The 14473-nt window shown below is 41.2% G+C and overlaps 3 protein-coding genes across 3 annotated transcripts; 1 reads left to right on the top strand and 2 right to left on the bottom strand.

Moving 5' to 3' along the window:
• Window positions 1-354: 354 nt before the first annotated feature.
• ccnd3 (cyclin D3) lies at window positions 355-2918 on the bottom strand (the record flags this gene model as incomplete). Its single annotated transcript, XM_083972158.1, has 5 exons — window positions 355-552; window positions 726-868; window positions 1798-1960; window positions 2395-2610; window positions 2691-2918. The coding sequence occupies 5 exons, from the start codon at window positions 2916-2918 to the stop codon at window positions 355-357; spliced, it is 948 nt and encodes a 315-aa protein (XP_083828284.1).
• A 634-nt stretch (window positions 2919-3552) lies between these two features.
• On the bottom strand, window positions 3553-10674 carry bysl (bystin-like). The gene is made up of 7 exons (XM_083971007.1): window positions 10284-10674; window positions 9570-9726; window positions 9328-9466; window positions 8227-8360; window positions 7957-8117; window positions 4212-4314; window positions 3553-4085 (listed from the first exon to the last, which is right to left on the bottom strand). Exons 1-7 carry the CDS (start codon window positions 10543-10545, stop codon window positions 3731-3733), a joined length of 1311 nt encoding a protein of 436 aa, XP_083827133.1. The 5' UTR covers window positions 10546-10674; the 3' UTR covers window positions 3553-3730.
• A 521-nt stretch (window positions 10675-11195) lies between these two features.
• Window positions 11196-13402, top strand: med20 (mediator complex subunit 20). The gene is made up of 4 exons (XM_083972075.1): window positions 11196-11236; window positions 11509-11654; window positions 12780-13033; window positions 13124-13402. The coding sequence occupies exons 1-4, from the start codon at window positions 11223-11225 to the stop codon at window positions 13343-13345; spliced, it is 636 nt and encodes a 211-aa protein (XP_083828201.1). The 5' UTR covers window positions 11196-11222; the 3' UTR covers window positions 13346-13402.
• Window positions 13403-14473: the final 1071 nt, after the last annotated feature.

Genomic DNA, 14473 nt, shown 5'->3' with positions numbered 1-14473 from the left:
TCAGAACTATCCACATATATGAATAGAAAATATCACAGTTAAAATGTGCAAACATTGCTATGAAGATTCAGTACAATCCAACTCTAAATATGACAAAAACATTGATGACACTTTGTTCATGAAAAGCACAGTCAGAATCATATCTTTCAAAGCTGCTTTAGCAACTGCAAAGTTCTTTAAAATGAGCAGCAACAGGATGGACAATTAAAACAAATCTCAATAATTTCTCTGCATGTGTCAGAGGTATGTATACAGCTCCTCGTGCAAAGAACAATTAAGATCAGGTATTTAAGCATTTCAACAGATTTTGCCTGCTTTTTGTTTTCTGTTATAGTTCATATTTATCCTGTCTATTCATGGCGGGGAGGAGTGCCCCCCCTTCGTTTCCTCGGGTGATGTCACCGGTGTCAATGTAACACCCTGAATGTCAGCAGGGGTGTTGCTGTTCTCTGAGCTGTGTGAGGTTGATCTGCAAACACTATCCTGGAAATGGGAGGGCAGGCTGAGCTCCAGCACACTCCCTAGCTGTTCATGGCAGAGGAGGATGGAGCTCTGGCCAGGGTCAGGTCAAAGGAAAAACAACTATTAAGTTCATGAGTAGGTCATACATGGACTATTTCAATGGTTCTCGACCAATACTGCATGCGGTGTGGCTGCTCTTTTAAACTCACATCGCAAAGTCCAACAGTTATTATCTCAAAATGTCAGTTAAACATTACCCTTACCAGATCAATGGCCAAAAGGTTGGCTAAAAACTTCATCACTGTATGAGAAGAGACATCCGTGTCCATTAACTTTAGCCTCTGCATGGCGATGCTCACACAGGCAGATACAACAGTGGAGGGCAAGAAGATGGAGAACCTGCAGTCTGAGGAGAAAAGTGAACAATTACATTTAGTCCTAATTAACAGTTCACGTTAAAGGGATACTTTAGCATTTTGGCAAATTTGCCTATTGCCGTAATCCCTATAGTTTTAGTAGTAGGTTAGTTACCTTTAATTGTCGGTGCACGTTGTTTTTCACTCAGAGAAACATGGAAATACCATGCAGAGCTCACGTCTCTGCCCCGCCGATCTAAAAACAGCTTACACCAACAATTAAAGGTAATGAACCTACTCCTAAGACTAGGGATTATGGCAATAGGCGAATTTGCCAAAATGTTGAAATATCCCTTTAACTACTGTAAGGCAAATCCAACAGTGAGGTCAGTAAAGATTGGATGTTGCGAGTAAATGGATGCCACCATTTTAGACACACCCTTGTATTCAACAGAGAGCACTCTGAAGAAGATACCCCCCAAAACCTGATCAGCTGCTATAATATCCTAATTGCATCAGGAAGGAGACAAACTGAGACAAAAAGCCGGTCACTTGATCCTCGCTCAGACAGCTTCTTGAATGGCTGACGATGTTGGGAGCTGGGAATTACCTTAATTTTATGGGCTGTAATGTTATAGTCTGTCTAAAACTGCACTGACTGACTGTGCCCTGTTGCCTCAGGCAGCATCACAGAGATTCGTGGGAAATCAGCCAGCTGAATAGTCGGACACAGGTCTTTCACAGCAAACAATAAAGGATTACACAAACTCAGCTCTCTGTCTCCAAAATGACCTGCTGACACATCGTAATCAAAGTTATGGCTGCTCTGGGCGCGTTGGTCATGCGTGTTAACATTGTTTAATTTCACCAGTTGGTTATTGTTTGGATAACCCTTTTTATTACACTGGAATGATGAATTGGCTTGATAATCCAGCACAGAAACCGTCTCATGCGTTTGTAACCTTGTTATGTAACTTACCAGTGGCAGCCAGGGCGATGTAGGAGTGAACGTGCCTGCGCATGTTTTGAAGGTGGAGGGGCCGAACAAAAGGGAGAGCGTGAAGAATCGGCTCCAGGAAGTCAGAGGGCACCACAGAGGCCAGACACCAGTCTAACCTGGACACCACCACCAGCTCCCACTTCTGCAACACACACATTCCTCTTAACTAATCCACCATCTAAATCCCCCCGCAGGAACACTCACACATGATACTGAACTGTTGGACATGTGGGTGTCTCACAGAATGTCTGCCAAAAAGTAGAAGGCAATGGATCCCAATTGTTTTATCTTGTCACTCCTAAAAAAAACGAAAACTAGCAGATGGTCCATTCTCAGTTTTATCTGAACATGTTCAAGGGCCAAGGCCTTCAGTGAGGTGAACTTATCCACTAAATAATAATAAAATATAAGTTGAACATCAGAAAAGATAAATAATACAATTTCTGTAGAAAAGCTGGGTTTTTCTGTCGTTCTATGCAGTAAAACATCAATCTATTCAACAAAGACAACTACAGCTATTATTAAACACATTGTAATGTGTCTAATGATTTTAGGTGGGATAAAAAGCAGCTTTACCAAGATGTCTTTGACTGTAATGTAGTTGTCGGTGTAGATACACAGCTTGCTGGCAGTCAGGGGGACGGTCTCTCTCATTTTGGAGCTCAAAAACATGCAGACAGCTCCTAACAGCTGGAGGTTGGACTTTCCGATGACAAAACGGCTCAGGTAACTGTCCAGGTAATGCACCGCCAGTGGAAACACCTCCTCCTCGCATTTCTGCTCCTCACACACCTGTCACACACACAGTTTTATTTAAAAGTCGGTTAAATGAGACTTTGGTAGTTGCTTGTGGTCAGATCGACTCTGAGTACCTGGAACATCCACACCGCCAGTATCCTCCTCATGTACGGCTGGATGTCCGGCTGGACGACGCCAGCCTCCGGGGCCGCCCGGCAGAGCTTCTCCTGGGCGGTCAGGTGGGACAGGACCCTGGCGTCGCCCGTCAGGGCAGGGTCGATGCCCGCCCGCTGGAGAACAACACGCTCCTCTTCATCCCGGGACCCACAAGAATCGATGTGTGCGTCTCTCCAAAGATCCATCCGACGAATTTAACCACTTAAACACGTTTTAAATTACGTTTTAATGTCAAAAATAAAGATGAACCGCTAAGCTAGCCGCTAGCCGCTGTGACGTATGCTAGCCTGCTCAAGTCCTAACGGTTCTTCAATGGTCGGTCCACACCTAACCCACTGGCCGAGTGGGCCCCACAAAATTTTTTAAATTATTAATTAAATTTTTTTTTGTCTGAGACTGAATTGTCTTCAGTTAATTGGCAAAGTCTCCTCAAATATAGATTTAATTTCTTTCTTTATTATTTTGCAAATGTTTTTCCTTGTAAGTACCGTATATACATTTTTTTGACTAGCCTATTTAAAAAAAATATGTCCTCTGTAAAATCATGTGATATTGAGTCAAGGAAAAAAATCTGACAGGTCAGAGATTACCAACTACAGAAAATCTGAAATAACGATCAGGATGAAAAAAATATACCGGTAAGCAAGCAAATAATTTTTTTGAAAACCACACGAAACTTTTATTTCATGACTGGCGTGAATAAACCGAGCAGATGGTCCTTGCTTTTAAATAATTCTGCCAGGTTCAGTTATGGACTGAAACAAATGATAGCCAACCAACTTTTAAGGATTCATTTTGTTTTTAATCCATTTTGTTGCATTAAAATGCATTCAAACATACACAAATACCAGTCTTTGTGGTTCTAAGCTATCACTGCACTGCAATGACAGGAGGAAAGCTTAGAAATTCATTTGATAAAGTACATCCACATCACTATGGATGTGCAATTTCACATGTGTGAACTCATTTAGGCAGGAGACCACTCCAGACTGAGTCCTCAGTCCATCTCCACCATAACAGGCATCCCAATTTCGATATCTCGTGACCCTGAGTTTTGCAGTTCTCTGCGAATCTCTGCAGATATCTGAGGGTGTGTTTGTATCTTGAGCAGCTCCAGCAGTGCCGTCTTCTGTTCGGAGGCCAGGTCAGCTTTGTAGCGCTGAGCCAGGGTGAGTAAACTCTGATGCCACAGCACAGGAAGTACACGTTTTTCACTGCGGAAGGACAGGAAGTGGGCCACCAAGGCATCTAGGACACGGAAAGGCAGGGCGTACTTCTTGTCGAGCAAGAGACGGAGGAAAATGCTGTTGGCGCCATTATACTCCATCTCTGCCAACTTAAGCATTGCAGCACTGAAAGACAAATTGTGTGCATATTATACAACCGTCTAGGTTACGCAACCTTTACTTTGCCAACATCATAAATGTCATCCTTCAATGACAACTGGTTGATCATTCGTCACTGAAAGCAAACCTCACCTGGAGTGGAGCACAGGGATCGAGCACTTTGTGAGTATGCTTCCGATGATGATGGCTTCCCTGAGAGTACATGTCCCCGATTCACACATAGGAATCAGTATACCTTTGTGACAGACAAGGCACAAGTATTAGAAACAAGCTGAGAACATCTTGAGAACATCTTTCTGTGGATGCCAGGATGATTGAGACTGGAAAAGGTTCCTCACTAATGACTTGTACGTGATCACATTGGTGGTGAACCCAACACCATGATTAACAGAGTTTGCTGTATTTGGGATAAAGATGTAACACTATAGCCATTATATCTGGGTTTTATTATCTGGACCACCAGGCTTTATCTTATGTGAAGCATCTGTCATTTTAGTTTCCAGAGAGACATGTCCATTTAATTGGACCTTCCCACTATTACCGTAATCATAATTTGGATGTTTTGGTGATATATGTGGGAAGCAACAGTTATGACAACGCTGCATTCCGACAGATGCAGTTTGTAACGTGGACTTCCTGTTTAACATTTGTTGATCCACTGGTTATATCACTGGAGGAATTTCTTCAGACTTGACAAAGCTACCCACTGAGCCACAGAGCACCTTACATAACCCTTTTAACAACTGTTGTGCTATGTCAAGCAGTTTCACTTTGACCTGTAAAACAAATACACTGCCCTTTTAATATAACCTTTATTTGGTATTTAGAATTTAATGTAGTGATATGCTATTCTTTGATTCATGAATGAATCAAACTACTGTTAATTTAGATTTTACTGCTAAAACATACATAACCAACATCAAATGAGGATGATGATTACCAGCCAATAAACTGACATTGTAAATAAAATGAAACTGTGCATTTTTTTTTTTTTTTATAAAAGTAGTATAGTTTTTTTTGTTTTTTTTTACAAAGCTCATCCACAATTACAGACCTTTTGTTGCACATTTATTGTGATGAATTAACATTAAATTAACAATTTCTTCATCTGTTTCATTCATCAGATATCCATTAATGTTTATGCCAGTAAGATCAACTTGGATGATGGTAAACATTATGGCAAATGCCCACCTTTATTGGTCATCTAGCGCTCTCCTTTTTACTGAAAGCAATACTTACCTTTCTGGAACTTTTGCACATTTCTTTGTCTAAGTTAAAATGCTATTAATAATCTGATGATACATTAAAATGTAAGAGAAACCCAACAGGGTTAAAAACTCATAATTTTTTCATTCTCATATAATTCTGAGAAAAGTCTGACCAATAATATTATTCGGTCCGATTAATAATATTTGACGAGCGACCGAACCTACTTAATATGTAATCACTTAGTGCACCCCTCTCCTCCTCTCCCCCCTCCCGACCAGGAAGAACGCTTATTGACAGAGCAGTAGCAGGACACAGAGAGCAGAGGAGACTAGAGTCACAACACACAAGAAAGAAGGTTTTTGGAAATAAATAGTTTTTTAAAAGACCAATAACTGCAGCCGCAGCAGCCCCGAGTGATACGTAAACACAGGAAGTCAAAAGCATCCAGTGCTAACGGCTAGGCTACTGTTAGCTCCCTTAGCTCTGTGAGTTCTCAGCGGTCCGGACCCGGTTGAACTCCGGACCGGCGCGGCTCGACTCGGCTCGGTCTGGATTTATTTTCGGCCTGAACCAGAGCATCAGGTGGCGCTGGTCCGGCCGCCAGCCCGGCTCGTTGAGAACTGTAATCTGTAACAATCACTTCCCCTGCGTCTCCAGTAGCAGTAGGCTAACAACAGTTTATTATAAAACTCATCAGTCATCATCACTGAGTCCGTTTATACGGTTTAAAACTCCGGTGTTGTGTTTGTTTGTGTTGTTCCCGTTTCACTCGCGTTCCTGTTCTGTTTACCGTTGCCATGCCAACGCATGCAGCAGGGAGGGAGGGGGCTCGTGGAGGTGCTGCAGGAGGGAGAGGTGGGTGGGACTTGTGAGGGAGGTGGAGCTGTTGATTTTCAAATGTTTGTGCTGTGCTGAGTGAAATGCCAGATCGGTAAGTATTGCTTGAATGTTGTATACAACACAATGCATTTTAGGCAACACTGCCTCTTAGTGGTCTTAGCTCGCATAAGTGGTTACATGCTTTTTACAAAAACAGTCCTCACAAATGAGGACAGGACTTACCAGAATTAAATAGAGAAAATGGATCTTCAACAATTATTCACCAAACACACATTCTGGATATGAGGGACAACTTGACTCAATTAAACTTGGTATATTACTGTGCTCTTTTATCCAATAGTGTTATTTACCCTGTGGACACCAGCTAATCCTCTGTCAGTGTCCTCAGAATAAAATGTCTTCATTTGGTGCTAAACTTAGAAACATGACATGTCCCAGAAAGCCTGTACTTTCATCCTCTGTCAAATCCTCTCATTCATTCACTATCCCCACTTCTTATTTTCAAGAGTGGGGTCTGGGGTGTGAGTAAAGATTAGTCCAGCATTCACTGGGCAATAAATTATGGTTCTTAGGATTATGGCCACTGTGCACAGGCCCAAAGAGACTGGCGGTAATTGAGAGTTAGGCTTTCAAAAGCAATTTTACTTAAACACTATTCACATTTTTGTCTCAGCCTGTCCTCTGCAAGGTCATTGGGGATCTGAGATATTATTTTCCATCTAGCGATTGAGAGATGACAAGTTAAAGGAACGCCACTAATGCACCCAGATCTTAACCATCAAATAATAGGCTATTATTCAACAATGAATAAAATTACTACTGTGGTGGTGTGAAAGTCCAGCTAGTGAATTGGATCTCATTGACTTCAATAAATGTCTTAACCACTTTTAGATCATAATAAAGAATTCATCAACACAGACATCCAGTTTTGAGCTGGAACAGATTGCATTACAAACTCAAAAACACAGCCAGCATGTGTAAGAAACCACTCCAAATCTTTCTTAATAAACCAGCTTCTCTACATGTATGGCAGTAGAGTCAAGTTCCAGTCAAGTTTCTACGGCGTTCCAACACAAGCACAACTCACTGAGGGGATCACCTGAACCAAATCATATTTAATTAGAAAGAGTGTAAAAACTGTTGGAGTGATTAAAATTGGAGTTACTCCACCAATGTTGATTTCTGAATTCTTCCCAAGTTAAAAAAAGTATTGTTTAAAATGAATATGAACGGGTTTTCTTTGCATTAATCCAGGTCTGAAAACACTGCATCTGTTTGTTATTTTGATGAGGTGTCATTTTCTGCTCTAAATGACAATATTTCTTATTTTAAATTTGGGAGAAATGTTGTCAATAGTTTATAGAACAAAGTAAAAGTGTTCATTTTACCCAAACACATACCTAAAACCAGAGGAACTTATCATTTTGAAGTGGTCTCTTAATTTTTCCAGAGCTGTATTTAAAAAATAATAAAAACTGATGCCTTCTTTTTTTTGGACAGAATATATATTACTTTAGAATTACTGTCAGGCATTTTTTTGAGATTATGGTCTGGGAAACATTTTGCTGTATACAGCTGTGCAGTTTATTTCTCTAGCAGAGTTTCTAAGCTTCAATACCAGTGGGTCTCTCTGGTTTGTTCATCTCATGTATGAGCATGATGATGCTCTTCACAAATGTTTTATGTGAAGGAAAAACACTTCTCAGGGATACAGTGACAGTATAACTGTTTGCCTCTCCAAAGGACATCTTTAACACACAGACATGAGATAAGGGTCAATCTTCTCATCTTACTCTTTGCAAAGCCAAACATCCTTCTTCTGTCTCACCTTTAAACCATGCTCCTGGTTTGAACAGGGCCTTCTTCAGGGCGCTGTACAGATGGAAGTTCAGTCGTTTGTACTCTGCGATATCGTCCCGTACTCTGGGCAGCAACACCAGGTTGTAAAATCTCTGGGCCATTCGTTCTTTCAGATTGGAGGAAAAGATTCTACAACAAAAGTATATTATGTGATTATGATGTTATGTGATATATATTATGTGATTATGATGAGTTTGTCTGTTTGTTTAAAGTAACATTCTGACCAATTGGGGCTCACCTTGTTGCTTGGTACATGGCAGCTGCAGTCCATGTCTCAGGCTCAGTTAAATACAGAACCTGCTCCCAGTTTGCAAGTGCCGGGATTATTTTAAAAGCCTTTGGCAGTTTACCACTGCGATACCTGGACAGAACCTTGACAGAGGCGGAAAACAGAAATGACACTTAAACTCTGCACGCTTATGCTCAGACACAAAAAACACACACTTCCCTCAGAAGTGTTAACGCAGCCTTTACCTACGATGGCTGGGAGGTGCAAACCAACATTACACAATCTGAAACACTTTTACAAAGTTTGAGACAAATTTACATTTTAGAAAACATTTTTACATATCATAAAACAAAATTACATTACCATAACACATTTACAAGTCCCGAAACAAATTTACAAATAACATCAACCGGAAAGGAAATGTACTAACTTCGGGGTTGAACCCGAAGTGATAATGGGAGCAGCCAATAGGAGTTGTTGTTGTCGTTGATGGAGTCCATGGTGACCCAGAATGGACAGTAATCAGTGCCGTCGCCGGGAATGATGGTGGCTACTGGCAACGGCGCCATTATCGGCGACGGCACCAATTGCTGTCCATCCTGGGTCACCATGGACTCCATCAACAACTCCTATTGGCTGCTCCCGTTATCACTTCCTGTTCAACCCCAGAGTTGGTACATTTCCTTTCCAGTTGATGTTATTTGTAAATTTGTCTCAGTGTTTGTAAAAGTGTTTTACAAATGTTTTCAAATGTAAATTTGTTTCGGGACTTGTAAATGTGTTATGGTAATGTCATTTTGTTTTATGATATGTAAAAATGTTTTCTAAAATGTAAATTTGTCTCAAGCTTTGTAAAAGTGTTTCAGATTTTGTAATGTTCGTTTGCACCTCCCAGCCGCCGTATTTACCAGACCATCAAGAAGCAGGTAGTATTAACGGGTTTGTGCAAAACAAATTGAGCAATGAACATGGAGAAATATGACTTTGTATCATGCAGAGATCTGAACACTGATATACCAAGCAGGTTGCTATGAAGAAATGACTTCATTCCCCAGAATTCACCCGTCTTTGTTTTTGTTCATGGTGCATTCACATTGTAGGAGAACTCACCTTATTCACTCCTTTGTACACTTCTGTTACCCTCGGGTCCAGTTGTGGCATTGGTTTTCCTGACACCTCCGACATCACCGTTCCTACCTCAGTCTGCTTCTCTGTGATCTTCTCCATGATGATATCAGCTAAGGTCCGTCTACAAGTGCCACAAATAGAAAACACAGCCAAGCGTTTAAAGAGGAAAACAAGCTTCTAGTTTGTGTTATGTGAGTTCAGGTCTGGATTATGTTGTGTCTTGCCTCATCGGTGGGTTCTTATTCATGAACATCTCAATGGCTTTCTCATCATCTGCGTTGACGACGACCTCCGTTTCACATTCAGCATCGCTGTCACCAGCTCCTGCTTCTCCCAGGGCTGGCCATTCCTCATCTGAGTCTGCATCCTGAGAGCCAGACCCTGACATGTTCACAAGAACAAAAATGGTTAAATGCATAGTAACACTTGAATTCACTGGGATTGGCTTCATTTAGTAAGAATTACAAGGCTTTTAACCACGATCAAACTTTGCTCACAGTTACAGTTACTGGTCAGGGCTCCGTGTAAGATACTCAAGCTCTTCCTCGTAAAGTTAAAAATCCATTTTTTATGGAGCTCACTTTGAGGACAAGGACATTAGCTGAGACAGGAAAAGCCTTCCTTCAAACTGCTGCCACAAATTTCAAGGCAACCAAAGCTGGATTACCAACCAGTTCACTGCAGCATTAAAACCCCATGAATAACAACCTGAGCCTAAATGATAGCCTAATAGGTGTCCACATGCTATGGATCAAAGTGTCAATTTAAATGGTGGTCTACGGTGATAATTCCAAAACATTTATTCATTTATTCATCTCATCCTGATAGTACTCCCCGTGTCATCATATGGAGCTGGGACCATGCCTGGGACCAGCTAGGCTCCATCATGTATCTGTCAGTGGCAGAAGTGTTTAAAGGTGAGGAGGCTTCAGACGTACCGAGCACAGTGAGTGGAGTCTTTTTCTTCTCTGGTACCAGACCATACTCGGTCTGCAGCTCCTCCTGTTGAATCCGGGCCTGCTGTAAGATCTTCCTCGACAGACGCTCGTCTACGTACGTGTCTTCGTTTTCTGCCCGGCCATCTCTGCTCTTCGTCCGGCTCCGGGCTTGCACCGTGTCGGCCTGTAGGATCTGGTCGGCCAGCGCCACGGCTACTCCTCCGCTCTTCCCGCCTCCTTTCATCTTTTTCACTTTGGGCATGTCCGCTCTGTGTGTCAAATACCGCTGCTGGTGTTTTTTGTTAGCGTGTGTTCGCTGAGGGCTAAAGCCGAACAACTACTGTAAACACTCACTTCTACTTCTTCAACACGTGTGTATGGTGTATGGCCATTGCAGGGGAAGTGACGTAAGTTACGTGACGTGACGTAGAACCATATGCTGCGTTCGAGACGAGTCGGAACTCGGAACTTTCCCAGTTGAAAACTTCCGACTTCAAAACGTTCGAGGCGCACCACGCCAGAATGACCAAAGACAAACAAACTTGCATTCAAAGTGCTTCACGTAGGCATAAAAAACACTACAAAGAGAACGTTTTAATCTATTTTGGCATTTAAATGCATTTTTATTGATGTTTCACCGTTTTTCAGGTCGGAAAGGTCCGAGCTCCGACTTGTCATGAACGCAGCATCAAACCTAAACAAAAAGCAAAAAACGAGCAAGAATATAAATAAACGTCACAATTCATGTTAATTTCACTTAAATAAATATGTATATTGTTTATTGTATAATCTATCTAAGTATATGTAGCTACTTGTATCCGTGAGTGTCAATTCGCCCATTAAAAATCTTAAACACACATAACTTCACCGGAAAACAGGTTGTTTCACCCGGATGTATTAAACCGACACACTCGACTGCAACGGGAGGCAAAAACATCAATGGGAGTCACTTGGTGAGATGGTTATTACTTCATGAGATTTTTTGCCATTTTCAAATTTCAGGGAAAAAAATGAATCATAATTTTCCACCTGATCCAAACAGTCATCAGCACTCCTCCGTCCCAGTCTCCATTCATGTGTTTGTGTGTTTGGTTCTCTCGGTGCTCGGCCAAACCGACACCGCTGTAATGACAATGAAGATGGTGACAGAGGCTGTGGTCTGATAACCGCTGCCTGTCCTGTCCATCACAACATTATAGTGTATTTCACGGTCTGTTTCCGCCAGTGTGTGCCAGGTGCCCGTGGCGGAGGGGAAGAGCGTGCAGCAGACAGTGGACATCCTGCACAAGAAGCTGGAGCAGCTGGGCGCCGTGAAGCAGGGCAGCTTCTGTGTGGACTGTGAGACGTACCATGCCACAGGCAACGTCAGCGGTAATATTTCATCTTCTCTGTATCTAAGCGTCGGTGTTAAGATCTGATCTGATGACTAAAAATGTCATGCAAAAGTAGCTTTATTACTGCAACAATAAGTGATAAGTTACATTTTTGATGTAAATTTAAACAGATAATGTTTTTGCACCAGTGTAAAAATCTCTTGTTTTGCACAGCTGATAGAATAACCCAAGGGGGATGTAATAGGCATTTATAAATAGTTCAGGAGATTGGATCACTCTGCAGGTAAAGACAACTTTTAAGATCTAATTTTTCTTATTATGCACCTGCAACTTGGAACAATTTGCAAAACATTCTCCATGTTTATCCATAGGTGTAATGACATCACACCTTACTTCCAGATGTTCCTGTTTTAACTGATCCCTTATTTCCTTATTTCATTTTCGTTTTTATTCATTCCTAATGTTTTGGTGGTTTCTAATGTTGTTTTATTTCTTGCCACTTTTATGTGAGCTTGATATTGTAATTTCTTCCAATAATGTCCAAGACCTTTGAACTTATCCTGACATCATAAATGAGGTGGTCACAATCAATGTATTCCAGAGTTAAAAAATAAGCATTGAATTGATGGGGGGAAAAAATGTTTTCTGCATCAATTCAGTTCAATTCAATTACACAGTTATAAATAGCAACATGATGTAGTTTGAGCGTCTTAATACTGGCAAAGTAAAAGTATTAAAAAGTGCCTCCCAAATATCAAAAATCTATCCAAAATATGTACTGTGTACTATTTAACACATCAAAACAACAATAATGCCATAAAACAATGAATCGATAATGAAACAATAAGTGGCTGCAGCCCTGATCACAACTGCTGCTTCTTGGTAGTTTATGAGCTTGAGTGAAACCAATACAAAGCCTCTCTCTCTCTTTTTCATTGCTGACCTTCTGTAAAGCCTGCTGATTTTCATTTGAAAAATCCTTATTGCTGAAACAGTGTATATGTCATGCGGGGTCCTTGACATTTAGGTAGTTGGTCCTGATGTTTAAGAAGGTGTGGGTGTTACCCGATGCTGCTGACTGGTTAATAACAAGTCAGTGCTGCTGAAACATCTTAACAGCAAATGAAGCCCTCTGACCGTCAGTCTGTCCTGTCTGTTACAGGTCAACCAACCAAGCTCCTATATGTGATGCACAACTCTGAAACCCCCCTGAGCTGTCTGGCGCTGTTTGAAGGTGGACCCTGCCTTGTAGCTGATGCAAACTTTGATGTTCTCATGGTGAAGCTAAAAAGCCACTTTCAGAATGCCAAAGGACACAAGGTGGAGTGTCGTGGTTCCAGATACCGCTACTGTGACTTCTTGATAAAAGTTGGTACAGTAACGATGAGCTCCAGTGCCAGAGGGATATCGGTGGAGGTGTGTTCTTCTCAGTCTGATTCATTCACAGAGTGGCCACGCCATCATTTTCCCACTGTACCTGCTCTAACTCCCGCTGTGTCTCCTCAGGTGGAGTACTGTCCCTGTGTGGTTCCAGGGGACTGCTGGAATCTCACGAAGGAGTTCATGCAGTCTTTTCTTGGCTCCAGTGTCCCTGAGCTGCCATCTGTGTTTGCTGCCAAGCCAGAAGGACTCTTTGCACCGGCAGACAGTGTTGACACCATGACACAGTATCTGGAGTTGTTTAACAAACTGCGGAAGTTGCAAAGTCAAGGAAGTAATGTGCGTTGAACTGTCAGTAGGAATGGATGGATCTATTTTTCTATGTTTATATTATGTTATGTTTATGTTATTTTCATTCTGATCCTATTGATCAACATGGTGTATTTTCATTACCAAAGCCTCAGTTGCATTGGTGTTATATATTTGATGAAAACATTTTTTATTAAAGATACCTTGTAGCCAGAAGCACTGTTCCTTATTGTTTCCAACATGTTAATTCCTATAGAATCCCACTACTTCAGATATTCTCTTGGTGGGGATATAAGCTTTCAAGAGTTACATGTGATGAAAGTAAAATCATATACTGGTAATTGTTTTTTCTTTCAGCTGATCTCATTCAATTTTCCATTTCTGGCTAGAGGCTTGAATTTAATTAGTTTTTAGAGTTTTTAAACAGGATAAAACATTTTAAAATGATATACAGGGGCTCTGCCTGCATCAGAAGGACACGAACACAGTTCACTGATTCAGAAGACTTTGTCATGGTAGAGAATTTGACTTCTTTTTTTTATTTCCTGGCCATGCCTCTGACCAGGACATCACAGCAGATATTATCCCTTTTGGAGGAGGAAAAGCACAAATGCTACTAGTAACACTAAGCCATGATGACAGCTAAATGGAGTTCAGCCATCATTTATTCTATGACTTACTTTTTATGCAGTGCATTGCCCATGCAATCCAGACATGCCTTATCAGGCAAATAAGTGACAACACCTGCGGGGACAGATCATAGCTGTGCAGGGTCTTTTAAATGCTGCTTTCATCTTCATGCAATAATAATTAGAACTCACAAGAGTAACATGTAAAGCTCAGGAATGGGCCACCACTCTACATAATGAATACTTTTACATGCTCACATTATGACATTACTTTTACTTCTACCACCACTGCTGGTCCAAATGTCCAATGATCCAATGACAGAACCTGAGATGATTTGTGTGGATTACATCACGAATAAGTCAATTTAAAAACTGCGTGCATTATTATAATCAGTGTTGGGTACATTACTTTTAATAAGTCATAAATTATAGTTAGGCCAGTAGTTACCTTCCCCAAAAAGTAACTGAGTTAGTAACTGAATTACTATATTATAAAAGTAACTATTTACCAGGAAAAGTAACTATTTCGTTTTAACCA

The sequence above is a fragment of the Trachurus trachurus genome (assembly GCF_905171665.1).
Source record: "Trachurus trachurus genome assembly, chromosome: 5".
Lineage (NCBI taxonomy): Eukaryota > Metazoa > Chordata > Actinopteri > Carangiformes > Carangidae > Trachurus > Trachurus trachurus.
Note: the sequence above shows the minus strand (reverse complement) of the source record. Positions and strands in the feature narration are given on the sequence as shown.

Bases quoted from the DNA above. Each gene is read 5' to 3' on its own strand.
- bysl (XM_083971007.1), bottom strand. From the start codon at position 10,545: ATGCCCAAAGTGAAAAAGATGAAAGGAGGCGGGAAGAGCGGAGGAGTA. The intron at 9,727-10,283 runs GTACGTCTGAAG...TGAACATGTCAG, and splicing joins GACTCCACTCACTGTGCTCG to GGTCTGGCTCTCAGGATGCA. The intron at 8,118-8,226 runs GTGAGCCCCAAT...CTTTTGTTGTAG, and splicing joins GCCATGTACCAAGCAACAAG to AATCTTTTCCTCCAATCTGA.
- med20 (XM_083972075.1), top strand. The intron at 11,655-12,779 runs GTAATATTTCAT...TGTCTGTTACAG, and splicing joins TGCCACAGGCAACGTCAGCG to GTCAACCAACCAAGCTCCTA. The intron at 13,034-13,123 runs GTGTGTTCTTCT...GTGTCTCCTCAG, and splicing joins CCAGAGGGATATCGGTGGAG to GTGGAGTACTGTCCCTGTGT.